Below are 27,914 nucleotides of genomic sequence, written 5' to 3' on the forward strand. Positions count from 1 at the left end.
TATCTTTGTGTGTGTTCTTATGTAGTTATGCAATTGGGATTATTTTTACAAAATTCAAAGTAGCTACAAAGGAACAGTATTAAACTGGACCCTGGCGCAGGTAAGTGTTCAAAGATGGAGAAAAGAGTGTCATCCAATCTTTAATACAAATGAGTGGAGCTACAAAGGGAAACAGATTGTGTATATGTGGATAACTACTCACCAAGAAGCAAATGGGTAGAAGGGAAGAAGCCCAAAAAAGAGAAGAATCCTGGAAGATAATGCATACAGTGAAGGGCCAGTTAAGGATTAAAAAAACAAAACAAAACAAAAAACAGCTAAAGATGGCAATATGTAACTATAGAAGAATTGAAGGTGAGCACCTGAGTTAGCAAGACTGATACTGCACTGTCTTAACAAGCACCAATCAATCAAGGGGGCAGAAAAAGACCCCAAAAAAACCCAATTCTTTATTAGGCAAAATTATCCTAAGGACTGATATTGGTAATTTATAGTCAATTTAATAATCTTCAGGGCATTTCCTGACATTATCTTGACAAGATTAAAATGTCTATTTGCTAAAAACCTACATTTAATTTGGAGAACTCTTATCAAAGGTAATGCTGCCATAGGAAATTGGAGGAATCAGTAATGTTCCCATCACTTGTTTGGAGTATGTTATTCTAATAGTTTGTGATTACCTTGGACTGACAATTACATATTCACTTTGGTGGGGGAAAGAGTTATAGGACCACAGTCTTCTCATATTTGTAAATGCATATTTTTTTGTTGCACTTGTTTTTACTATTAAGGTATCTAATTTAGAAATGGTCGTTTTATGGAAAAATTGGAAAATTTTAATAATAGTTAAGTAGCATAATTGAACTCATATTTTACTTAATTTATGTTGAACTGTCAATAACAGAAAGTTTTTGATTATTATGTTTTTATCTACCAAAATAAAAACTGTATTAAATGAAAGTTTAGAGTCAACGGAAGAAAACAATTAAATGAAAGTTTAATTATAAGAAGAAAACACTTTTCATTATTATGGTTATACAATCACTTCTCATTTTTAAGGATAATTTGTCCCAGGGTCTAGCCACAGTACAGCCTCAATCAGATGTTATAACTTCAATTGTGTGATAATGTGATTGTTGATTCACCATTTTTCTACTTGTCTTTTATGATGCTGTTCAAAGATCCCTTTTTTCCATCCGAGGCTATTACGTCTCCTTTTTGTACCTGCCCCTTCTATGACAATGCTGTGGGTCTTATCACAGTACACTTCCACTAACAACCTCAGATTTTGCTATCTCTGTACTCAGTGAACATTAGGAGCTCAACGCTTGTTGAATCAGGGGTCAATGAATCAGTCTAATAAAAATAAAGGTCCAGGAGATATAAATCACATCATTTCCCCCTGAACAATCATGTATCTTTTAATATGTTTGGGCAGTTTTATATATTGGGCTGCCAAGCAAATATTTCAGAAAAGGCTTCGATAGGAAAATCATTTCATAAGTTGAAAATAAGAATTTCCCGCCACTGAACCATGAAACCCCATGTAGTGCAGAAAAGTACTTCGTAATTGTTAACACATTACACACAGTGGGAAAGAGACCTGAAGACGCCGGGTCTGCCTTGCTCACCACATTTTAAAATAACCCAGCGCAGGGTGGCTCTTTTATTCGCCAACATAGGCCCATATCCGGCATGATGACCACGCGTAACATTAACAAAGACCTGCTGAGTGAATGAATGCACTAGGCGAGCCCAGACGCTAGAGGCGGAGTGTGTATTTTGGGAGTCACACTGGGGACCATTTCTGAAAGCATATGACCCTGGTCACTTGACTTCCCCAGTAAAAGTGCTTTACTGCTCCAGGGTAAGCTGGAACCTGGCCCGGCTATCTTTCGAGGGCTGAAAGCTAACGTTTAGTCAGGACGCGAACTGAGGAGGTCAGAGCGGTCATACAGTGCGATGACATCGAAGATGACTTCCAGGCGCTTACTGACACCAAACTACAGGGTGTCAGCACTACCCACTGCGGCTGTGGCGTTGACAGAACCACCGCCCCCGCCGACACATGACTCCGGCGTCCCGGCGTCTTCCGCGCCGAACTACAGCTCCCGGCATGCACTGCTGTTTCCCCCTCCCACCGCCGCCGGGAGGTGGGGCCCTGGGGGACAGGTCGGCGGGCTGCCGGTCCCGCGGGACCTCACAGTCCCTTCCGCTGTGGCTCTCTCTCCAACCCTGGACCGGGTATTTCCGGGGCTCCAGGACTGCCGCTCGTCCGGCGTGCTGCCACCCTTTTAGGAATCGCCCGGGCGGGCAGCCCACCCGACTTTCCGTCAGGCTTCCGCGCCCGGCGCTCCCTCAGTGACGGAATGAAGGGGCTGGGCGTTCTGGCTCGGGAGGACCCCGCCGCGGCCCCGGAAGCGCCTCGTCCCGGGTGGTGGTGGCGGCGGTCGCCGTGATGTCTGCGGGGCTGGGTGGCTGACCGCCGGGATAGGAGCGGCACCGGTGCCCCAGATCTCGGTGGCCGCTGCTGGAGCACGGCCTGCGCCATGGCCACCTCTGCCATCTCCTCAGAGCATTTCGAGAAACTTCACGAGATCTTCCGCGGCCTCCATGAAGACCTGCGAGGGGTGCCGGAGCGGCTCCTGGGGATGGCAGGGACAGGTGAGGCGAGGGCGGGACGAGCCATGGGGAACTCGGCCCCGCGCGTGCCTAGGGAATAAGAACCCCCCACCCTTCTCCTGAACCGGGTCCCTCTTCCCCTCCGATGCATGTTCTCAGACACGCCCCCTAGGGTTGGGTGGGTCTCGGCGCTCCAGATTTCCCTGCTGCCACTTGAGGGTGCTCCGGGATGAACCTCTGAGTGTTGTCTCCTAGGGGTTCTCCCTCTAGATCCTACTGTAGCCGTCAAAAATTTCTTGTCTCATTTTCACCGTGGCAAGAAGAGCATAGGAGACCTTAAATCTGAGGCCCTATATTTCAGTAAAATTGGTTTCTTTCATAACTGCCTGTATATTTTGTTTTATGCATTTAAAAGCATTCTCAAGAGAAGTCCATAGTTCTTACCAGACTGGCAAAGGATTTGTAGCACCAAAAGGGCTAAGAAGCCAAAGGAAAAACAACTTTGGGATTGGTAAATTACCAGGTTTGGGGAGGGAGTGGTCTTTAAAATCGGGATTGTGAGTTCAGGTGTGGTCCTCTTATGAACTTTTTTATGCTTAGACTGTTTTCTGTCCCTTGATTTCAAAATTCAGGTTGCTGCAAGCTTTGCCTGGAGGAGTTAGTTTTCCAATTAAATCTCTAGGAAGACCTGTCAGGTTCTTTGCCACTCAGAACAAATAGATCTTGATGTCAAGGCTGATAAGACTTTGTTTTGTTGTTTTTACTTAAGGGTCAGAGCTTGAGTGTTTGCTCCGCGAGTTTCCTGGTCATGTGAGTTGAATGACTCTGATGAGAATGCCAGAGAATGTTAAACATATTGAGAGAGACTGCTGTGTTCCAGGCACTGACCTAAATGCTGGTAATATTGCAAATTATTGCAGTGAGGAGACTTACAAATCCTTGTTCTAGTGGGTTGATGATGATGTATAAATATTAAGGGGAAAGTAATGCAGGGCAAAGGAATGCAAGGGAGGACTCTAATATTAAATAGGGTGGCTGTGAAAGGCTTCTTTGAGAAGGTGGCATTTGAGCAAAGACTTGGATGAATTAAGATAGTAAACCATGTGAAAATTTGGGAGAAGTGAGTCTGAGGAGGACAGAATAGCATTGCAAAGGTCCTTAAGCAGGTATGAGCTTGGTAGGTTCTGGAAAGAGCAAGAAGGCCAATGTGAAATGAGCAAAGGAGACAATGGTAGCAGATGAGGCTACAAAGAGGTAGGCAGGGCCAGATCACGTGTGGACTTATAGACCCTAGTGAAAGATTCGCACTTTTTTCTAAATGTGATGGGATGCACTTAACAGGGTATTAAATTTTTTTTAATTTATTCATTTGATACAGAGAGATACAGAGAGAGAGCGTGAGCAGGGAGAGAGGGAGAAGCGGACTCCCTGCTGATCCGGGAGTCCGACGTGGGGTTCGATCCCAGAACCCTGGGATCATGACCTACCTGAGCCAAAGGCAGACACTTAACCATCTAGCCACCCAGGCGCCCCACTTAACAGGGTATTGAGCAAGAGGGTGATGGGATCTGATTTACATGGTTGAAAAATAGACTATTTTTTCAGCTTGTTGCTGAATTAAATTTTGCAGTGTTCATTTCTGGAAGAGTAAATACTGCAAAAGGGTATTCCATTTTGAAAAATAGAAAACTGAGTTATGTTCACTTTTATCACCTACCTGACCTTCTCATTGCTGCAATGAGGTATGAATATCTACCCAAGCGCAAAATACTCTTAATACAAGTTGCTGGAAACAGACTTCGTTGTTTAATGGGTAAGTAAATACAGTGTACACATAGCCATAGGTTACAATAAGAATTTCAACAGCTTTCAATCTCTGCTCACTACTTTGTTCATGCTGTTCAATAAATATTTGTTGAATAAATTGAATTTAGCTGAGCAAACATACAGTGCTTCATCTCTGAATCCTTTTTTTCTAATTCTGAGATTACTTCGTACACTTTCCAGAATTTTAATTTCCATCATGGAATTATTAGGTTCTGAGTAATGTACATAACACAGCTCTTGCATTTAGCTTATGCTCTGTAATTGAACCAATCAGTTTTTAATAAATATTTAAGAATTATTATGTATCAGTCACTGTCCTGGGCCCTGAGGAGTTTCAAGAGTTCTTGCCTTAAATGGGACCAAATTTACAACAAAGTTTGTGATTGGTCCTAAGATAGTTTTGAGACCATAAAGAAAAGGCTTACTTGGGTGTTAGGGGAAGGAAGTTTTGCAGAAAGGAGAACTGAGTATCAGGGGTTCGGTGGGAGTTTGCCAGACAGAGGGGAAATGGGAAGAAGGAACAACAGAATAGAAAGTTGAATACTCACAACCATGACTGGAGCTTAGGGTATGTGTGGGAGGATAATACTAGATGAGCAAAGTGAGACACAGCCAGATTGTGAAGGGACCTGTATATCTCATTAAGACATTTGGGCTTCTCACAAAGTACTTGACATATAAAAAGTACTCAACAAAAAGTTTTATTATTCTGTCAAATATTTATTGAGCACCTGTTATGCAGCATTCCCTGAGCTAAGCGCAGAAATACAGTAGTCAAAGACACAGTCTTTGCTCCTATGAAATGTACAGTGCAGAAGAGAAAACTTAAAGCAAATATTTGTTTAACTTTCATTCATCAAATATTCACTGACTATTTACTGTAGGTCAAAAGCAAATAATTACCCAAGTATCTTTCTGTATATAGTTGTGATCATTGTTCTGGATAAACAAAGTACCTATATGAAAAAAAAGACATTTGGGCTTGATATGAAGAATCAGTATAAGAATTTTAAGCAGCCAACTAATATGGTCAGATTTTATTTTACAGGGAGAATGCTGGTGGCTGAATAGAGGATGAAGGAGAGGCATAAGACTCTGGATACAGTGGACCATGTTAGGAGCCTTTGTGGCAATTGTCTGGGTAACATGGGAATGTAGAGAGTCCTAAATCCAATTTCTGAGGCAGAAATTAACCAGACTAATTGGACATGGGGAGTAAGAGAGAAAGATTCAAGGGTGTCTGCATTTTCTCACTTGGTCATTTGAGTGGGTGATAAACTTAAACAAGAAATATAAAAGAAACAGGCTTATTTGAAAGCATCAGGGTGCTTATAGAATAGAGAGCATAATGTATATCCAGTCTAGCCTGACAAAGTATTTCTTCTCTTGCCATTAAAAATACCATTTATGAAGAAGATATTATGTGATTTGAGAGGCAATATACTATAATATTTAACAGCAAGGATTCTAGAAACAGACTGCTTGGGTTCAAATCCTGGATCCATCTCTTAGTAGCTATGTGACCTTGGACAACTTACTTCAGCCTAACTAGTTTCTCTCTGCAAAATGAGGGTAAATCATAGTATTTATTTCATAGGGGTTTTGTGAGGATTAAATTAATATATGTAAAGCCCTTAGAATACTGCCTGACAAGAGCCATTTGCCATTGTTACTCTTGTTTGGGAAATTGGATATTTTATTTAAATAAAACATAATACCAGCTTTGTATGCAGCTATTATGTTGCTCTACTTTTGCTTTTTTCCTAGAGCACTTATCTTCTAACATACTAGACACTTTACGTATTTCTGATGTTTATAGTATATTATTTGTCTACCTTTCACTAGAACAGTGGTTTTCAAAGTGTGATCCCTGAAACACTAGGAACTGGAACTCTAGAAACGCAAATTATTGGGTCCCATTCAAGGTTTACTGAATTATTAACTGTTTTAACATCCATCCAGGGGATTTCTGATTCATGTCAAGTTTGAAAGCAACTGAGCAAAAACCAAGCTCTATGTTTTCTCCACATCCTTGTTAGCACTTGTTATTTCTTGTCTTTTGATAATAGCCATCCTCTAACAGGTGTGAGGTGGTATCTCATTGTGATTTGATTTGCATTTCTCTGATGATTGTGATGTTGAGTACCTTTTTTTGTACTGTTGGTCATCTGTATGACTTCTTTGGAAAAAATGTTTATACAGATCTTCCACCCATTTTTTAGTCAGATTGTTTGGGGTTTTTTTCTCTTGAGTTGTATGAATTATTTATATATTTTGGATGTTAATCCATTATCAGATATATGATTTGCAAATCTTCTCTCCCATTTGGTAAATTGCCTTTTTATTTTGTTGTTGGTTTCCTCTGCTGTGCAGAAGCTTTTTAGTTTGATGTAATCCCACTTGTTTATTTTTGCTTTTGTTACCTTTTGGTTGTCAAATCTAAAAAATCATCACCAAGACTGATGTCGAGGAACTCTTGTGTTTTCTTCTAGGAGTTTTATGGTTTCAGGTCTTACAGTCAAGTCTTAGGTCCATTTTGAGTTAATTTTTGTATATGGTGTAAGATAGTGATCCGTTTCTAATCTTTTGCATTTTTCTGTAAAGTTTTCTCCAAACTGTTTATTGAAGAGATTGTATTTTCCTGTGAGGTAACAAATATATATAGATATATTGGTCTCTGTCCCTGGTTCCTGCACAGAGGTCCTAAGATCCTTGTAATTTCCTAAGTGATAAGAACAGTAGGAGCATCTTTTGTTCTAATGAGATGACTCTGGATGGCTTCCTAGATGGGGACTGGTCACCAGAACAACCCGTGATTAGAAGCTTGGATTTTCAGCCCTACCCCTTGTCCTCCAGGGAGGGAAGAGGAGGTGAAAATGGAGCTACTAATTGATCATGCCTTTGTGAGGAAGCCTTCATAAAATCCCAGTAGTATATGGGGTTCAGGGAGCTTCCAGGTGGATGAACATATCCATACCTGGAGGGTGATGCACCCCAACTCCACAGGAACAGAAGCTCCTGCACTCAGGACCTCCCAGACCTCACCCTGTGTATCTCTTTATCTGGTTGTTCATCTGTATTCTTTATCATAACCCTTAATAAATTGGTAAATGTTAAGTAAGCATTTCCCTGAATTCTGTGAGCATATCTTACAAGTTAATTGAACCTGAGGAAAGGGTCATAAGAACTGTCAATTTGTAGCCAAATTGGACAGACATTGTGGGTAACCTGGGGACCTACTACTTGTGACTGACATTTAAAGTGTGTGTTTGGGGTGGGGGGCAGTCTTGTGACTGAGCCTTTAACCTGTGGAATCTGATGCTGTCTTCATGTAGATAGTGTCTGAATTGAGTTGAACTATGGACACCCAGTTGGTGTTGCAGAGAATTGTTTGGTGTGGAGAAAAACTTTAATACATTTGGTGACCAGAAGTGAAGTGTTCTGTATGAGTAGTAAAGGAGAAACACAAGAAACACACACACACAGGAGGAAGGACTGGATTTTTCTCTATAGAGGAGAGAAAGACACAGGAGGGGGAAAGACTGAGTTTTCCTAATATAGTTGCCCACTGTATATTCTTGACTCCTTTACTGTAAGTTAATTGACCGTGAGTGTATGTTTATTTCTGGGCTCTGTATTCTGTTCCATTGATTTTTGCATCTGTTTTTATGCCAGTACCATACTGTTCTGATTACTATAGCTTTGTAATATCAGGAAGCATGATACTTCCAGCTTTGTTCCAATTGGGGTCTTTTGTGGTTCCATACAAATTTTTGGATTGATTGTTCTATTTCTGTGAGACATGCTGTTGGGATTTTGATAGGGATTGCAGTCTGTAGATCGTTTTGGGTAGTATGGACCTTTTAACAGTACTAATTTTTCCGATCCATTAGCATGGAATATCTTGATGCTGATTTGTGTCTTCAGTTTCTTTCATCAGTGTCTTGTCGTTTTCAGAGTACATGTCTTTAAGTTCCTTGGTTAAATTTAGTGTTTTATTCTTTTTCTTTTTAAGATTTTATTTATTTATTTATTTGAGAGAGAGAGTGAGCAAGAGAGAGAACAAAACAGGGGGAGAGGGAGAGGCAGACTCCCCACTAAGCAGGGAGCCCGATGTGATGCAGGGCTGATCCCGGGCCTCCAGGATCATGACCTGAGCCAAAGCCAGACCCTTAATCAGCTGAGCCACCCAAGCTCCCTAGTGTTTTATTCTTTTTGTTGCAGTTGTAAATGGCATTGTTTTCTTAATTTCTCCTTCTGATAGTTTATTGTTAGTGTATAGAAATCCAATCAATGGGGGCGCCTGGGTGACTCAGTCATTAAATGTCTGCCTTTGGCTCAGGTCATGATCTCAGGGTCCTGGGATTGAGCCCTGCATCATGCTCCCTGCTCAGTGGAAAGCCTGCTTCTCCCTCTCCTACTCCCCCTGCTTGTGTTCCCTCTCTCGCTGTGTCTCTCTCTGTCAAATAAATAAATCATAAAAAAAAAAAAATGCAATCAATGTATGTATATTGATCTGCAGCTTTACTGAATTTGTTTATTAAGTCTAACAGTTTTTTTGGTGCCATCTTTAGGGTTTTCTATGTATGATATGTCATCTGCAAATAGTGACGGAATTTACTTCTTCCTTTCCAATTTGGATGCCTTTCATTTCTTTTTCTTGGTAATTGCTCTGGCTAGGACTTCAATACTATGTTGAATAAAAATGGTGAGAGTGGGCATCCTTGTCTTGTTCTGGATCATAGAGGGAAACCTTTGAACTTTATACTCACCAGTTAGCTGTGGGATTGTCACATATGGCCTTTATTTTGTTGATGTGTGTTCCTTCTGTATCCAGTTTGTTGAGATTTTGTATAATAAGTGGATGTTGAATTTTGTCAAATTCAAAAAGCAAATAGATGCTTTTTCTGCATCTGTTGAGCTGATCATATGATTTTTATCCTTCATTTTGTTAATGTGGTATATCGTGTGATTTGTGTATACTGAACCATCCATGCATCCCTGGAGTAAATCCCACTTGATCATGATGTATGATCCTTTAATGTATTATTGAATTTGGTTTGATAATAATTTTGTTGAGGATTTTTGCATCTGTGTTCATCAGGGATATTGGCCTTTAGTTTTTTTGGTGTCCTTGTCTTGTTTTGGTATTGCCATAATGCTGGCCTCATAAAAGTTTGGAAGTGTTCCCTTATCTATCACAAGCTCTATCTTTTGTCTGTCTTGTTTTTGATGTATCCTAAGCACCTGGAATAGTGCCTCATATAGACTAGGTGTTCCATAAATATTTGTTGAATGCTTGTATAAATACCCTGAATTGTTAGGGAGAAACTATTAATAATATATGACTGGGTGTTGAAACTGAGTGTAATTTTATTTTTATTCTACCATGTTTTCCACATTTTTATCACTTTTTAAATTTTTAAAAAAGATTTATTTGTTTATTTTAGAGAGAGTTTGCGTGCAGGGGGAGGGATAGAGAGAATCTTGAGCAGACCCCACGCTGAACGCAGAGCCCAGGGCATGGCTCAGTCCCACAACCCTGAGGATCACGACCTGAGCTGAAACTAAGAGTCAGTTGCCTAACCGACTGCACCACTGAGGCACCCCTTCATCACTTTTAAAATGGGTATCTACACCTATTAAAACAAAGGGTAGGATAACAGACAGAATGTGTCCCTTTTTTAGGAAGTTTGTATGGCAGTAACAGTCTGTTAGCATATGTGATTATTAATCCATTTAATATTATAATAAGCACAGCCGTAATTTCTAGTTGTTTTTTTTTTCATAATTTCTAGTTTTAATTTTGCAGCATCTGAAGAGGTCTCTCCAGATACCTCAGAATGCTGTAAATTATTATCCAGATAATACAATAAATGCCTATCATCATGTTCAAGTTTTAGTTTTTATAGCAACTGTGAAGGAAGCTCCAAATGTGTTAATGAGTGTTATAAAATTATTGAAAGCTTTCCATTTTAATTCACTCAAATTTTAGTATGTGTCTACAGGACCCCATTATTTTGGGAACCAGCAAAAATAATCACCATGGGTAATCATATGCAACTGGTTGGTAAACACCAATTACTCATTGACTGAAGAATTAATTTTTCTAACACTCTTCATATTCTTTGGTGAATTTTGTTTTTGCTCGTAGTTCTTTCCCATCTAAGGATTTACTTTAAAAAATAAAGATAGTTACTATTTATGAAACTTTTAATATGCCTGGCATTTACTAAGTGCTTATTATGTGTGTTATCTTTTAACCCTTTCAGACAACCCTGCAAGGTCAGTACTGTTATATTTCTTACAGATAAGGAAACGGGTCTAATACAGGCATATCTTGTTTTATTGCACTTCACTTCATTGTGCCTCTCAAATATTGCATTTTTTACAAATTGAAGCTTTGTATCAACCCTGTGTTGAGCAAATTTATCAGCACCATTATTCCAACAGCACTTGGTCACTTCATGTCTCTCACATTCTCATGATACTTCAAACTTAAATTAGGCCAATTAATAACCCTACATTGGCCTCTTAGTGTTCAAATGAAAGGAAGAGTTGCACATATCTCACTTTAAATCAAAAGCTCAAAATGATCAAGCTTAGTGAGGAAGCCATATTGAAAGCTGAGATAGGCCAAAAACTTAGGCCTCTTGACCAGAGAGTTAACCAAGTTGGGAATGCAGGGAAGGGCTTTGAAGGAAATTAAAAGTGCTGCTCCTGTGAACACACAAATGATAAGCAAGCAAAACAGCTTTATTGCTGATATGGAGAAAGTTTTAGTGATCTGAATAGATCAGACTAGCCACAACCTTATCTTAAGCCAAAGCCTAATCCAGAGCAAGGCCCTAACTCTTCAGTTCTGTGAAGGCTGAGACAGGTGAAGAAGCTGCAGAAGAAAAGTCTGAAACTAGCAGGGTTGGTTCATGTGGTTTAAGGAAAGAAGCCGTCTCCATAACATCAAAGTGCATGGTGAAGTCTGCAAGTGCTGATGTAAAAGCTACAGCAAGTTATCCAGAAGATCTAGCTAAGATAATTAGTGAAGGTGGCTGCACTAAACAACAGATTTTCAATGTAGACAAAATAGCCATCTAGGATTTTCATAGCTAGAGAGGAGAAGTCAATGCCTGGCTTCAAAGCCTCAAAGGACAGGCTGACTGCCTTGTTAAGGGCTAATGTAGATCATGACTTTAAGTTGAAGCCAATGCTCATGGACCATTCCAGAAATACTAGGGCCTTTAAGAATTATGCTAAATCTATTCTGCCTGTGCTCTATAAATGGGACAGCAAAGCCTAGGTGACAGCACATCTGTCTACAGCATGGTTTACTGAATATTTTAAACCCACTATTGAGACCTGCTGCTCAGAAAAATGGACTCTTCAAAATATTACTGCTCATTAATAGGGTACGTGGTCACCCAGGAGCTCTCTGATGGAGAAGTATGATGAGATTAATGTTTTCATGCCTGCTAATACAACATCCATTCTGCAGCCCCATGGATCAAGAAGTAACTTTGATTTTCAAGTCTTATTATTTAAGAGGTACAGGGGTGCCTGGATGGCACAGTCAGTTAAGTGTCTGACTCTTGGTTTTGGCTCAGGTTGTGATCACAGGGTTGTGGGATCGAGCCCTGCGTCAGTCTCTGCACTCAGCGCAGAGTCTACTTAAAATTCTGTCTCTTCTCAGACACTTAAAAGCATAGGAAACAAACTGAGGGTTGCTGGAGGGGAGAGGGATGGGGGGATGCGGTAACTGGATGATGGACACTAAGGAGGGCATGTGATGTAATGAGCACTGGGTGTTATATAAGACATGCATCACTGACCTCTCCCTCTGAAACCAGTAATACATTATATGTTAATTGAATTTAAAGATTTTATTTATTTGAGAGGGAGAGAGAGCACAAGCAGAGGGAAGAGGCAGAGGGAGAAGCAGGCTCCCTGCTGAGCAGGGAGCCCAGTGCGGGACTCAGTCCCAGGACCCTGGGATCATGACCTGAGCTGACTGACAGATGCTTAACCAGCTGAGCCACCCAGGCTGAATTTAAATTCAATTAATTGAATTTAAATAAAAATAAATAAATTTTTTAAAAAATCTCTGTTCTCCCTCTGCCCCTCCCCCATGCGTGCGCGCGCTCTCTCTCTCTCTCTCAAAATAAATAAATCTCTTTAAAAAAAAAATAAATACATTCCATTAAGTCTGTAGTTGCCATAGATAATGATTCCTTTGACATATCTGAGCATAGTAAATTGAAAACCTTCTGGAAAAGATTCACCATTCTTGATGCCATTAAGAACATTCATGATTCAAAGGAAGAGGTAAAAATACCAGCTTTCATGGGAGTTTTGAAGAAGTTGATTTTAACCCTCATGGATGACTTTGAGGGGTTTGAGACTTCAGTGAAGGACGTAACTGCAAATATGATGGAAATAGCAAGAGAACTGGAATTAGAAGTGGAGCCTGAAGATGGGACTGAATTGCTGCGGTCTCGTGATAAAATTTTAACTGATGAGGAGCTGCTGCTTATGGATGAGCAAAGAAAGTGGTTTCTTGAGATGAAATCTTCTGGTGAAGATGCTGGGAAGATTGTTGAAATGACAGCAAAGGATTTAGGATATTACATAAACTTAGTTGATAAAGCAGTGCAGGACATGAGAAGATTGACTCCAGTTTTGAAAGAAATTCTGTGGGTGAAATGCTATCAAACAGCTTCACATGCTACTGAGAAATTGTGAAAGGAAGAGTCCATCAGTGCAGCAAATTTCATTGTTGTCTTATTTTAAGAAATTGCCACAGCACCCTAACCTTCAGCAGCCACCACCCTGATCAGTCAGCAGCCATCAACATCAAGACAAGACCCTCTACCAATGAAAAGATTATGACTCACTGAAACTTCAGATGTTAATTAGCATTTTTCAGCTGTAAAATATTTTTAAATTAAGGTTGTACATTTTTTTAGACATAATGCTATCACACAATAGAGTACAGTATAGTGTAAACATAACTTTTATATGCATGGAGAAACCAAAAATAGTCATTTGACTTACTTTATTGTGTCACTCACTGTGGTGGTCTGGAACCAAACCTGCAGTATTTCCAGGGTATGCCTGTGCTTTTTACCTTCTTATATAGTATGAGATCAGGTGAACTATGTGGTCTACAAATAGAGGATGTAGGTCCTAGAAATGCCACAGTGGGGCACCAAAAGCAAATTAACCATATGATCCTGGTGAAACTGAAGTTATTTCCACCACTCTAATCGGTCAAGGTTAGTCGTTCTTGGGTTGGTAAATCAAACCATCCATGAAGAAGAGAGGCTGCCACCTTAGTTAAACATTAAGGTAGGCTTTCTCTAGCTATTTCAGAGCTGACTCTTTCATGATGCCACCATCCACCCAGTTTACCCGTTGGTCAGTCTCAGAGTGAGTCACTTCCATGTGACTAGTTTGGGAAGGCATGTGGGATGGGGGGTAGTGTTTGAAATGGCTTACTCTTGTTTTTGGTGCCCATTCTACTCGATATAAGGTCCTGCAATTTTGTAGTTAACTGTGGTGTTAACTCTGACTCTCTAAAAAATTAAAAGGTCTGAACAGGTTTTACCTGTTGCCGAAGGCTATTCCCTGGTAGCAGAAAAATGCTCCTCAATGCTATAATGTACAGAAGCCTTGGATTGGGAATCAGGAGATTTGCATTCTAGAACTAGTGTCACCACACATTTGCTCCTCCTATGACCTTGGGAAAGGCAGTTTCTCCAGGCTCTAGTTTCCTCAACTGTAAAATGAGGTTAGATTAGATGATCTCTGAGATCCATTTCCACTTTAACATTTGTCAGTTTCACAGTTTTGAGACTAAAGTATAAAGAAGCACCTACTGATACCTCTCGGTTGGGTAGAGTTCAACCTCTTTTGAACCTTTAAATATCTTCCTCCCTGGCTTCATCATCAGAAGGGAGAATTTCAGAGGCTTTTTTTTTTTTCTTAACCTTAGGATTCCATAAAGGATCTCAATGTGGTGAAATTCTTAAAATTGTTTTCAAAGGGAGCATATTTCTTTTAAAAGTACACAAGCTGTAGAACACTCCTAAGAGAAGGTCTGCCTTAATGAAATTGGGTAGAGAGTGGAGTATCCCAATTTCAAAAAGACTGAGAGTAACAGAATCATGGAGAGAAATTAGTGAAAGGATCAAGATTCTGTGAGCCGCTCTTTGCCCCCTACACTTATTTATGTAACCACATTCTTTGAATCATTCTAGAGTTAGCCTCTTAAAAATGCAGATTTTCCTATCTTTAACGAAGAATAAAGAAAACTTTATGACTAACAGTTGTAGAAAAATCAGAGCTAGGAAGGAATGCACTTACATGTAGAATATTTCTTGGATCAGAAGTGAGTGTGTTTGGGGGGTGGGGCGATGGGTTAGCCTGGTGATGGGTATTAAGGAGGGCATGTATTGCATGGAGCACTGGGTGTTATACAAAAACAATGAATCATGGAACACTACATCAAAAACTAATGATGTAATGTATGGTGACTAACATAACAAAATTAATTGTAAAAAAAAGTGAGTGTGTTTGAGTGTGGAGATGTGCCTATTCAGAGGAGCGGTGACACTCAGCGACAGCTTATTATGGAGTAATAGGATACCTTTCCGTGGAAGTAGCCATTCTTGATTGCAGATATTATTTCACTGCTGGTGGCTGAAAACACTACTCAGGGATAGTGACAGCTGCTTCTGTGCTTACTTTAGTTACATCATGGATGTCAAGATGCAAACCATTTGCCATGGCTGAACTTTCTCCTATTTAAAACAACAACAAAACCTCGGTTTTGTGAGCTGTGTGGAGTGAGAAATAGTTCACTTGGAGTGTCTTGTGTGTATTAAGGGTATGTCACATGACAATGAAGGAGGTATAGTAAAGGGTGCATTGTCATTTGCTCTTGCAGGCAGTAGTAACATCTCAGGAACACACTACCAGGTTTAGAGTTCTAGAAGCTATGGGATTTATAAAAGAAAAAGTAAATTTCCCTGTTCCGGAGGAGCTTGATCTCCAGTTGCGAATATAAAATGTACACATCCAGAATGGCTCATGATCACTTAAAAAACATGATAGATGCTGTTGTGATTAACAAAATGTAAATCCATATAAAGCATTACCTTGGTATTAGATCTTATATGGGATTGCATTCGAATGCTTAAGATGAAAACCAGGGTAAAGAAAATTAGCCAAGAAAATCTGAGGACAGCATATTGAATACCCATGTGCCATCCCTCCATAAGCCCAACTCAGCTGTTTTCTTTGGCATTGAATAAAATTGCTCTTTTTTCAGTTGATGAAGTGCTAGCTTGTATTTAGGAGTCACAATGAATGAAAAATAATATAGCTTTAAAAGACCATGTCTGCACAAATGACACAGCATGGATGAACTTGAGGACATTATGCTAAATGAAATAAGCCAGACACAAAAGGACAAATATCTTATGATTCCTCTTCTAGGAGATACCTAGACTAATCAAATTCATAGATACAGAGAGAGTAAAATGGTGGTTACCAGAGTCTGGGGGAATAGGAAGCGGAGAATTAGTGTTCTTTGGGTATGGAGTTTCAGTTTTGGTGGTGAGGTTCTGGAGATGGGGTAGTGTTGATGGTTGCACAACAATGTGAATGTACTTACTGACACTTAGCTGTATACTTAAAAATGGTCAAAATGGTAAATTTTATGTTATATAAATTTTACCAAAATAAAAAAAAAAATGACCGTATTCCCAGATTGTAAAAGTAATACCAAAAGATGAACTCAAAAAAACAATGTAAGCAGTGGTAACTTTTTGGTAATAAGTAGATTGATTATATGTAGATTTTCAGGGAGAGTATTCATATGGACGCATACATTTTTAGAAATCAAACTGTTCATAAGTAGGGCTAATTTTTGCTTGTTACATATGAAGGCATGACCTGCCTCCTGTTTTATAGCTAAAGAAGGAGGTCAGGTCCCAAAGAAAAGAAGAATTATTATCCAAGCTTATCCCAAGGAAAGGTCCCAAATCTAACCCCCTTTGCTCACCGGTGGTTCCCTCTTACACAAATGTTTACCAGGTGATATCATACCAGTACTTCCTTGTACCATTTTTACTGTTACTTAATTGTTTTCTTTGTTGAGAGTTTTTATCATAAACAGATGTTGTACTTTGTCAGATGCTTTTTCTGCTTCTACTAAGGTGATCATATGGCTTTTTATCCTTCCTCTTATTGATGTGCTATATCACGTTGATTCATTTGCAAATATTGAACCATCCTTGAATCCCTGGAATAAATCCCACTTGATTGTGGCGAATGACTCATTAATGTATTGTTGGATTTGGTTTGCTAGTATTTTGTTGAAAATTTTTACATCTATGTTCATCAGGAATATTGGCCTGTAGTTTTTTGTTGTTGTTGTTGTGTCCTTATCTGATTTTGATATCAGGGTAGTGCTGGATTAGAATGGATTTAGAAGTTTTCCTTCCTTTTCTATTTTTTTGGAATAGTTTGAGAAGAATAGGTATTATCTATTCTGTAAATGTTAGCTAGAATTTGCCTGTGAAGCCGTCTGGTCCTGGACTTTTGTTTGTTGGGATTCTGTTGATTACTGATTCAGTTTCTTTGCTGGTAATCAGTCTGTTCAAATTTTTTATTTCTTCCTGTTTCAGTTTTGGTAATTTGTGTGTTTCTGTTTTTTTTTTTTTTTTAAAGATTTTATTTATTTGACAGATAGTGAGAGCAGGAACACAAGCAGGGGGAGTGGAAGAGGGAGAAGCAGGCTTCCCGCTGAGCAGGGAGCCCGATGTGGGGCTCTATCCTAGGACCCTGGGATCGTGACCTGAGTAGAAGGCAGACGCTGAACGACTGAGCCACCCAGGTGCCCCCTCTTTTTAAAAAGATTTTATTTATTTATTTGGGTAATTTATATGTTTCTAGGAATTTATCCATTTCTTCTAGGCTTTCCAGTTTTTTGGCATATAGTTTTTCATAATATTCTCATAATTGTATACCTGTGGTGTTGGTTGTTATTTCTCCTCTCTCATTTGTGATTTTGAGTCCTTTGTCTTTTTTTCTTGTTAAGTCTGGGTAGAGGTTTATCAGTTTTACTGATTTTTTTTTTTCCAAAGAACCAGCTCCTGGTTTCATTGATCTGTTCTATTGGTTTTTGTTTCTATATCATTTATTTCTGCTCTAATCTTTATTATTTCCTTCCTTCTGCTGGTTTTAGGTTTTATTTCTTGTTCTTTTCCTAGCTCCTTTAGGTGTAAGGCACTCTATCGTTTTGGGGGTTTTGTTTCAGTTTGTTCTTACTTCTATTGATTTCTGTGCTAATCTTTATTATTTCCTTCCTTTTACTGGCTTTGGACTTGGTTCTTTCCCTGTTTCCTTTAGGTGTAACATTAGGTTATTTCTCTGAGAGTTTTCTAATTTCTTGAGGTAGGCCTGTATTGCTATAAACTTCCCTCTTAGAACAGTTTTTGCTGCATCCCAACAATTTTGGACCATTGTGTTTCATTGGTCTCCATGCATTTTTTTTTTAATTCCAGTATAGTCAACATACAGTGTTATATTAGCTTCAGGTGTACAATATAGTGATTCAGCAATTCTATACATTACTCAGTGCTCATGATGATAAGTGTAATCTAATCTTAACCCTTCGCCTGTTTTCCCCATCCCCCCCTTCTTCGTCCCCTCTGGACATGAACAGTTTGTTCTTTATATTTAAGCATCTGTTTTTTGTCTGTTTGTTTTTGTTTCTTAAATTCCACATATGAGTGAAATCATATAGTATTAGTCTTTCTCCAACTGACTTATTTCACTTAATATACCCTCTAGATCCGTTCACGTTGTTGCAAATGGCAAGATTTAATTATTTTTTTATGGCTGAGTAATATGCCTGTGTGTGTGTGTGTGAGAGAGAGAGAGAGAGAGAGAGAGAGACATATCTTATCCATTCATCTGGGATGGACACTTGGATTGCTTCCATGTTTCTTGGCTAGTGTAAATAATGCTGCAGTAAACATAGGGATGCATATATCTTTTCAAATCAGCGTTTCTGTTTTCTTTGGGCAAATAGTAGTAGATTTACTGGGTCGTAGGGTAGTTCTATTTTTAACTTTTTGAGGAACCTCCATACTGTTTTCCACAGTGGCTGCACCAGTTTGCATTCCCACCAACAGTGCTTGAGGGTTCCTTTTTCTCTACATTCTCGCCAACACTTGTGTCTTCATGTATTTTTTGATGTACTGTTTGATTTCTTCGTTGACCCATTCATTGTTTAGTAGCATGTTATTTAGCCTCCATATATGTGTTCTTTCCAAATTTTTTCTGTGATTGATTTCTAGCTTCGTACCATTGTGCCGGAAAAGATGCATGATAAAATTTCAGTTTTTTAAAATTTACTGAGATTTGTTTTGTGGCCTAATATGTGGCCTAATATCTGTCCTGGAGAATATTCCATGTGCACTTGAATGTGTACTGTTTTTGGATCGAATGATACATATATGTATGTATGTATGTATATCTGTTCAGTGGAAAGTCTTTCAAACCTCTCTAAATGATCATAAAAATACAGTGAAGGCAAAACATTGCTGTTTTAGTTAAATGTTACTGCTTGGCAGCTGCAGCCTATTCTATTTTTGTTTAAAGAAATTAGTTATTTTTAGGTATTAAAGACATTACTAGTTCGTTAAGCATATAAAGACAAAATGACAAGATGCAAAGGACTGAAACAGAATTGAAAGGGGAATGACTTTCTCACTGTGAGTCAGTGGTATTTGCATCGTTTTACGTATTACCACCAGTGGGCATGGCCAAGAAATATGTACCATGCCATGCACTCTCCCCAGCAAGCAGAGTAGGTGAGTTTTGAATTTGTTTTGCAGAAAAGCAGTGGATAAGGGTTAATATAGAGAACTGTTTTACAGTGGAGGTGAAAGTGGGACAGGGATTTAAAAGAATCAGTGTTGCTAAACATTCTTGTTGATGAAGGCATGCCTGATCCCTCTAGGGGAAAATCAATTGACAGTGATTAACTTAGACCTGTAGTGTTTCTTAGACCTTTGGGGCCAGATAATTGTCATGCAGGAGTGTCCCAAGCATGGGTATTTTTGTTCCCTGGGCACTACATACCATTCATAATATCCACCCTCTCCCCTCCCCCATCGTTGTGATAACAAGTTCCAGTACATTTCTAAATGCTTTTTAGGGGTGTCTGGGTGGCTCAGTCGGTTAAGCATTCGACTCCTTGATTTTAGCTTGGGTCATGATCTCAGGATTGAGAGATCCAGCCCCACCCCATGTTGTGCTTGTGCTGGGTGTGGAGCCAGCTTAAGATTCTCTCTCTCTCCATCCTCCTCCCCACCCCCACCCCCACCAGCTGGCATGTATGCGTGCTAGCTCTCTCTCAAAAAAAAGTAAAAAACTTTAAAAAGTACTTTTTAGAGATAATTGATTAAGTACTACTAGCTCCATCAGGGGAAGGTTGGGCAGTTTATTCTAAGCAGAGGGAATGACCTCTACAAATATATGAAAACAGGACTGAGCACTTGAAACTTGTCTATCTTTTCCAGAAGAGAAGAAGAAGCTGATCAGAGATTTTGATGAAAAGCAACAGGAAGCAAATGAAACGGTGAGAACAGGGAGCAAATCCTTACTTCTTCTACCTGGAGTTAGTCTTTTCCAGAAGTAATGCTTATTACCTGATCACAGATTAACTGTTCCTGTCTGTTGATCTTGATTTTGATTATTTCTTACTAAATAAGCCAATTGATGGGGTGAGTGATGAGGGAGTTTGACAAACACAAATGGGTAAAGCTTGGATACTGTCTTAAAATGAGTCTTTGATATAATACATTCCTGATATGAGTAGTAAGGGCATTCTCAAACCTTTACCTGGGTGGTTTTTTAAAATTTCATTTAGGGGCACCTGGGTGGCTCAGTTGGTTAAGATCCAAGTCTTGGTGTTAGCTGGGTTCATGATCTCCTGGGTCATGGGATTGGGCTGCATCAGGCTTGCATTCAGGGGGAAGTCTGTTTGCAGATTTTCTCCCTCTGCCCCCCCCCATGCATGCTCTCTAAAATGAATAAATAAATCTTTAAAAAAAAAATAAAATTTGGGCACCTGGGTTGCTCAAGCAGTTAAGTGTCAGCCTTTGGCTCAGGCTGTAATCTCAGGGTCCTGTAATGAGCCCTGTGCCAGGCTCCCTGATCAGCGGGGAGTCCGCTTCTCCCTCTGCCCTTCCCCCACTTGTGCTCTCTCTCTCTCTCTGTGTCAAATAAATAAAATCTTTAAAAAATAAATAAAATACATAAAATTTCATTTAAAAAGCTGGCCGTCGGGGTGCCTGGGTGGCTTAGTTGGGTGTCCCCAACTCTTGATTTCGGCTCAGGTCATGATCTCAGGGTCATGGGATTGAGTCCCAGTTGGCTCGTGCTGGGCATGGAGCCTGCTTGGGATTCTTTCTCGCCCTCTGCCCTTCCCCCGCATTCTCTCTCTCTCTCTCTCTCAAAAATAAAAAGCTGGCCATTAAAATCAGTTATTCTTCTTTTAAACTTACTAAATCACAAAAAATGTACCTCATAAGTGGTTGTAGCCACATTCCCTTCTGTTTTAAAAGACCTCTACAAAGACATTAGCAAAATTAACCAGTCCAACTCTGGCCATCCCAGGCGGATGAAAATAATTCATGGCCTCTTGTGAACATGTCTGGGTATTACATTTTACTTACCCAATAAAATGGAAATCTGGTTTGGACCCTGGTTATCTAGGACATGGAGACAGATGACTGATTTTCAGAAAGAAGAGGAAGGAAGAACCTTGCTGCCAGACCCCTATCATTTTTAGTATAGTAGACTTCAAAGTGCTTCATGATAGCACTTGAACCATAACAAACGAAAAATTTGTTATACTGAAAAGGGAATTTGAAGATTTGTGGAATCTTGAGCAGATTTCTTCAATTCTTGTATATGAAATAGAAGTAGTATCTCCTACCTTATTGAGGACAGGAAAGATTAAATGAGGATTAAATAGGGTAATGTATATAAAAATGTTTAATAGGAAATAAGGTGCTTGTTAGTTTTTTCACTCACTCATCACATACTTTTTGAATGCCTGTTCTCTGCATGCTGGGCGCTGTGCCAGGCACTCAGAGAAACGAGGTCAACATGTCACATGTGATCCCTGCCTTCGTGGAACATATGCTTGAGTACTTACTTGCAGTTGTCTGCGGTTTGATTAGTCCAAACTAGGCATATGCCCAGATGAGAGAGAAAAAAACGCAGCCCATCTACTCACTACTTTCTGCCCTCCTAGCTGGCAGAGATGGAAGAGGAACTACGTTATGCACCTTTATCTTTCCGTAACCCTATGATGTCTAAGCTTCGGACCTACCGGAAGGACCTTGCCAAACTCCATCGGGAAGTGAGAAGCACACCTTTGACAGCCACACCTGGGGGCCGAGGAGACATGAAGTATGGCTCATATGCTGTAGAGAATGAGCATATGGTAAGCTTCAGCTGTTTTTTTCCCCTGAAGGGCCTGTGGCACAAAAATTAGCCATGTTGTAGGGTACAGTTTATGTTATCAGTGCGTAGTAGTAGACTCTTGTTCTTTCCACCTGTTTCCTGTATCCAGCTCCCCTTCTCCTCTTGGGTATTTAATGCAGATCTTTCCAAACCATGCTTACTTAGATTTCTTTTTATCTTTTATAAAACAGTGCTTGGTACTTAGTGGAGGAGTACAAGTGTTACCTATTCTTACTATATCCAGACTTTGTATTCTGACGCATTGATCTAGTTTTTCACTTATGCTCAAAAAATTCAGTTAGGTTTTTAATTTATCCAGAATATTGTTACAAATTAACCCAAGCTTTTTTTTACATTTATATCAAGATGGTCCAACAGCAGAGACATAGTAGAGAAGGCAGGATGCTTTCAGGAGGGAGCTCACGGCTTACTCAGTTGTTTTTGTTTTTTTTTTTTAAAAACGGCTTACTCAGTTGTAATGGAAAGCCAGCGAGACTGCCTTTCTAGACTCCAGTATTCTGATTTATAAAATTAGACTGACAATTGAAAATCTATATTCTCAAACTGTCTAGAGAAGCTGGACAAGTTCACAAAGATTAAATGTATTGCATTTGAGATTATACTCCACTGTACAAAGTAGAAATGGCCTGGCAAGTGGCCCGGCAGGCAGCGTGGGAGAGAAATGGATGGGGCCCACAAGTATAGACTGCACGTATGTAGAAAGGCTAATAGTGCAGTGTTAAAACAATCCTGTTTCGTGATGCATCCTGATTATGGTTCAAAAGACATTCAGATGATACTGGCCTGACATTGCTGATGTCAAAACTAGAGAGAATGATAGAAAACGTTTCAAAATTCAGTTGTGAAGAAAGACTGGGAAAAGGCAGTCAGGTGGAGCTTGTTAAAGTAAGATGAGAGGTATAAAGTGACTTTGGGCATTTGTTACCAAAAATCAACAACAAAAAGGGGAGATAAAGCCAAACAATAATTTGCTTTAAAATTACTAGGTTCAGAAATTATAAGGACAACTTAGACATAACATACCACCTTCAGTGGTATTATTGTTCCAAACCTGGGGTTGATTTATATGATCTTACTGTCTTTTCCTGCTCTTCAGTCTAATCAGTTAAAAATCTCCATCTTTTATTTTAAAAAAGCCTTATTCTTTTAAGCTAAAGTAACTGGGGTTTATTTCAGTGTCATTCAGTGGTTCCATCATCCACTGGTCTGTATGCCATATATGAAAAGACTTGTTACTTATCTGGAAAGTCAATATTTTGGTTTCTTGATGGTGGTATCTAGTGCTAGTGGTCACCTGTTTAGTAATAGGCCTTGTGAACCAACCCTTTGTGAGTGTGTGTGTGTAAGTGCTTTGAATAGCGAAGAACTTAGCTGTACCCATTTGTCAGTGGTTAATTCCGGTTGACAAAGGCTACTTCTGTTATCATGTCTTCTGTGCTTGGGATTATAGGCGAAGTAAAACTTTGGCAGGGATTTAGAAAATTAGGGCACTTGGGAAATTAGGGCAGCTTACTTGGCCCCTGAGAGCAGTCACCAGTGTGGCAACTTCAGAGTTTTGTTTTGTTTGACCTGGGTTGAAATTCTTTTTTGGCTTTCCAAGACTGTAACCACATAAGTGTCTTCCAAAATGTGATAGTGTTTCAAATTTCTAAGTGATTTCTGTATGTGCTGCAAATGAATAGCTTATTCATGGTCCCTCAATCCTCAGTACCAGTCAGGTGGAAATCTTCAGTGAATTAATCTATTTCTAGGCTGTGGAGTTTAGTTGGTTTGTTGTCCTGTCAACAGTTATAGGCTGTACGTATATTCAGGTAGCTCCTGCACCTCAAATCGGGCCCACTGCCTCTCAGAAGTTGTTAGTCCAGAAAGCACATGAAATCAGTTCAAATTCATCACGAACACAGGGGAAATACTCTAATGTTTTTAATTCTTTTCTTGCCTCACATAAGTATAACAAGCAGTGACATGAGAGGTATGTGATCTTGTGCTGGATTCTAATACTCTTATGGTTGATTAGTATCTTTTAAAGTCTTAAAAGTAATGAAAATTACTGTACATGCAATATCCCTTCTTACATCGGAAGGATCACAAGTCATGTGCTGGCAAATGAACTTATAATGGAAGATGTCTAATATTTCCTTGCTGTCCGGTTCCCATCAGAACCAGCTACAGTCTCAAAGGGTGTTGCTTCTGCAAGGCACGGACAGTCTGAACCGGGCCACCCAGAGTATTGAGCGTTCTCATCGGATTGCTACAGAGACTGACCAGATTGGCTCAGAAATCATAGAAGAGCTCGGGGAACAACGTGACCAGTTGGAGCGTACTAAGAGTAGGGTAAGTCTGAGCGGATAGGGGAAAGGAGGCGGGCCCCTTATATCCTGATGCCTTGCCACTGCCAGAAGCTACGGCAGTTCAGAATTCAGGGTTAGGACCTCTTAGATGCTTACACTTTCCTTGGCTGAGGGATCTCTCTTGAAAGTAATTTTACCCTTTGGATTTAGAGGTCATTGGAGGCAAAAAAAAAAAAAAAAAGACTGAAGAAACCAGTTTCTGCATTTGTGGAAGATTGTCAAATCCAAGATTGTAGCCACTCTATCCTTTAATTTCTAGGTTACCAACCTGAGATTTTTCTCATACATCTAGTAGGATATTATGCTGTTCTTATGAAAGCACCATCTACCTAAACATTCCTAGTTTTTTTGTCCTTTAGATCCAAGGCTGTTTTCCACAGGTCATAAAATAGTACCGCTGATAATTTAGAGGTTCAGTCCTGAACTATATAACTCTGTTGTTACCCAAGGTAAGCTAGATCATTGTGGAAGAAAATGGGAAATAACTTAGGCCAGATAACTATATCAAGTCCTCTGAAAACACCTCATTTCTCCCTTTCCATACACCTGCATAGAAATTTTAAAAATAGTACAGTTTGCCAGTAGAATGTTATATTCTTAACATTATGAGGCAAATACAAATTGAAGAACAGATACTGTCGGCAAGACTTGGATGACTTCCTCCGTGTGGGGACTGGAGAAGATTTTCTCATATCCTAAGAGCTGCAATTCTCCATTCTTAAATCAGAATGATGCCCTTCCCTCCTCAGTAAAAATTCACAAACACGGAATTCAAGGTAAACTGTAGAGAAGGCAACTTGCTTACAGACTGTGTGGTGTTTGACTTTTGAACACATCAGGTAGATTGGTTGAATTTAAAAGCCAAGAAATGAGCTGAGGGATCAACTTACTTATGGCCACTGGGGTATGGGAACAGATGGCAGGGGGCATCTGTTGAAATATCCCCCAGCTATCTAGATATTAACAGGCAATCAAAAGGACATAATTTTTAAAAAAGCTTTTAAAAGGATTCCTTTCAGAATTCCGTTTGTCTGTAAGAGGGATAAAAACAAAACAAAACAACCAGATCCCAAAAGTGGTAATCCACCAGCCTACAAAAACAAAACCTCAAGAGGCTCCCTTGGAGTTTGCCTGATGAAATTCAAATCTGAATTTGCCTCACAGTTACTGGCAAAGTACATTTGAGGCCTTTTTTTGTTTTGAGTAGCCAAGGTGAAGGATTAGTTTGGTCCCAGGAGTTCCCCACGGTAACCTTGGGGTATAATAATTCCTAAGCCTACTTATCCAGTACTAAAGTATCTTGTCCTTTCCAGTTTCTTCTACATATACTCAGGCCATCATTCAAATTGGTTTGAGGGAGTTTTTCAGCACACTCCCTTTAGTGCCCACTGTCAGTTTAGAAACCTCCAAGTTCTACAGTATGTACTTTTAGAAGGGGGGAATAATTGCTGTTTTCTCTTCTCAGCTGGTAAACACAAGTGAAAACTTGAGCAAAAGTCGAAAGATTCTCCGTTCAATGTCCAGAAAGTAAGTTTTCAAAATAGAGTTAAGAGAAATTTTGTGACTAAGACATTAAACAGTGACTTGTAAAGGTCCTGATAAAGCAGAAAGAATAAAGTATTATCTTGTCCAGTTAAATATCCCAGGACAAAATCCTTTGTTAAAAGTATATGCTGCTCTGGGGCGCCTGGCTGGCTCATTTGGTTAAGCGTCTGCCTTTGGTCCCAGGATCAGGCTCCCTGCTGAGCAGGGAATCTGCTTCACCCCCTCCCTCTGCTCCTCCCCTGCACTGTGCTCTCTCAAATAAAGTATATGCTGCTCTGACTTGGAGCAGTAAGAAATTTGTCCACTTTGAATCCCAGCTTAAGATTTTTCAGAGCACATGGGAATAATAGAGCTTCATATTCCTTGAAATATATTTGTGTAAACTTGGTTAGAAAAAAACTTTTTACTGCTACTGCTTAGTACTTGCTTTTGGCTCTGCTTATCCTTCATAGGAGTCAACCCGTTGTCAGGGAGTTCTGTCCTATTAGCAAAAAGTTGACTTTAAAAAAAAAAAAAAAACCCTGAAGTGGGTAGTATGCACAAAACAAAACTATCCCGAACCATGGAACTAGTAAGAGTGAGATTTTCCTAAACAATGGTAAATGCCTTGTCAAACAAGAGGAAACCTTCAGTTTAGAGTTAACATGAGAACCAGAGATTGGATTCTTTATGTTAACATAGAGTAAATTTTTGAAGGTCTTATACTGCCTTTATAAAGATATCCATTTGGGTTGGTGGAGGAAAAGTAGTTAGTGGTATTATATATGATTCAACCTGATTTCAGAAAATGATATTTTTCAGGGCACCTGGCTGGCTCCGTTGGTAGAACGTGCAACTCTTGATCTTGGGGTTTGTGAGTTTGGGCTCCATGTTGGGTGTGGAGCCTACTTTAAGGAAAAACAAAAACAAAAAAAACCCCACTTTTCTAGGAGGAGCTGTTTATAAAAATGTATATTAAATAAAAATCTCATTGTTCATATTTAAGTAATCTCTAGAGCCAATGTGGGGTTATCCTTAAGTTACAATTGAAAAAAGCTTTCAAGTTGTCACTTACCAGCTAAAGAACTGCTTGAGTGGCTATGTGATTTAGAAAAAAAAAAAATTCAATCTGCCTCACAGTATTCAGCCTTGGCCACAGGGTCAAACCCCTAAGTATTAAGAATGGAAAGAAATAAGGTCATCCAGACTTCTGACTGTTCCCTACTTTGCTTCTCTTTGTAGAGTGACAACCAATAAGCTGCTACTTTCCATCGTCATCTTACTGGAGCTGGCCATCCTAGGGGGCCTGGTTTACTACAAATTCTTTCGCAAGCATTGAACTTCCTAGAGGGAAGGGTTTGTGGACCAGAACTTTGACCCTCTGAACAAATGGTGTTAGAGATGGGAAAGAAGCATAGTGCTGCTGTGAGGTAATGGTTCGAGGATGCCAGACTGTGGGAGGTGAGAGGGGAGACAGAAAACCGCGTAACTGTGGAGGAACAGCAATGAGACCAGTATGATATACCAACGTAATAAATGCTATTTATGACTTCTTTAAATTTACATAGTATTCCAACATATTAATACCCTGTGAACTGCCAAAAAACACACAAATTTACAGTAGTATTATCGGTCACCAAAATGGAGAGGGAAAGCAGACAATTGTGAGAATGCGCAAGTGTTCTCATTTAAGGCAGTATTGACCCAGACCATTTAGTGTCTCAAATGCCTCATAATTCTGGAATGTCCTTCGCGACAAACGTGTCAGCACACAAAATTTCCTAAATTCTCACACGTTCTTCCCTTTCTGATTCATCTGGTGAATTGGGAGTTGGAAGTTGGTCATAGACAATGTGCCCTCCCTCCCTTGTCTGCCCAAAACTTGAAGCAATCACATCCACTGCCAGGCTAGCTGTAGCCTTGGCCTCTTCCTCTGAAGCAGCCAACTGAGGATTGACTTCAACAAGATCCAGTGCTGACAACAACCCTGAAAGAAAGTATGACAAAACCTCAGAAGATATCCTA

At 39.7% G+C, this 27,914-nt stretch overlaps 4 protein-coding genes across 12 annotated transcripts in view; 1 reads left to right on the top strand and 3 right to left on the bottom strand.

Annotated features, from left to right (window-relative positions):
• The window catches only part of RAD51B (RAD51 paralog B), a 780,046-nt gene that overhangs the window by 683,795 nt on the left and 68,337 nt on the right, over nt 1–27,914 (bottom strand). The window lies entirely within an intron of this gene.
• The window catches only part of LOC115942756 (uncharacterized), a 300,514-nt gene that overhangs the window by 65,084 nt on the left and 207,516 nt on the right, over nt 1–27,914 (bottom strand). The gene's annotated exons all lie outside the window — the stretch shown is intronic.
• VTI1B (vesicle transport through interaction with t-SNAREs 1B) lies at nt 2,229–27,452 on the top strand. The gene is made up of 6 exons (XM_006738604.3): nt 2,229–2,664; nt 20,040–20,098; nt 21,782–21,973; nt 24,175–24,348; nt 25,831–25,892; nt 27,132–27,452. Exons 1-6 carry the CDS (start codon nt 2,550–2,552, stop codon nt 27,226–27,228), a joined length of 699 nt encoding a protein of 232 aa, XP_006738667.1. The 5' UTR covers nt 2,229–2,549; the 3' UTR covers nt 27,229–27,452.
• The window catches only part of ARG2 (arginase 2), a 31,325-nt gene continuing 30,822 nt past the window's right edge, over nt 27,412–27,914 (bottom strand). Inside the window, exon 8 of the mRNA XM_006738603.3 lies at nt 27,412–27,876. Coding sequence (XP_006738666.1) covers nt 27,671–27,876 — 206 coding nt within the window. The 3' untranslated portion in view covers nt 27,412–27,670. The remainder of the gene's footprint in view (nt 27,877–27,914) is intronic.

The sequence above is a fragment of the Leptonychotes weddellii genome, chromosome 9 (assembly GCF_054177405.1).
Source record: "Leptonychotes weddellii isolate Sample4059 chromosome 9, ASM5417740v2, whole genome shotgun sequence".
Lineage (NCBI taxonomy): Eukaryota > Metazoa > Chordata > Mammalia > Carnivora > Phocidae > Leptonychotes > Leptonychotes weddellii.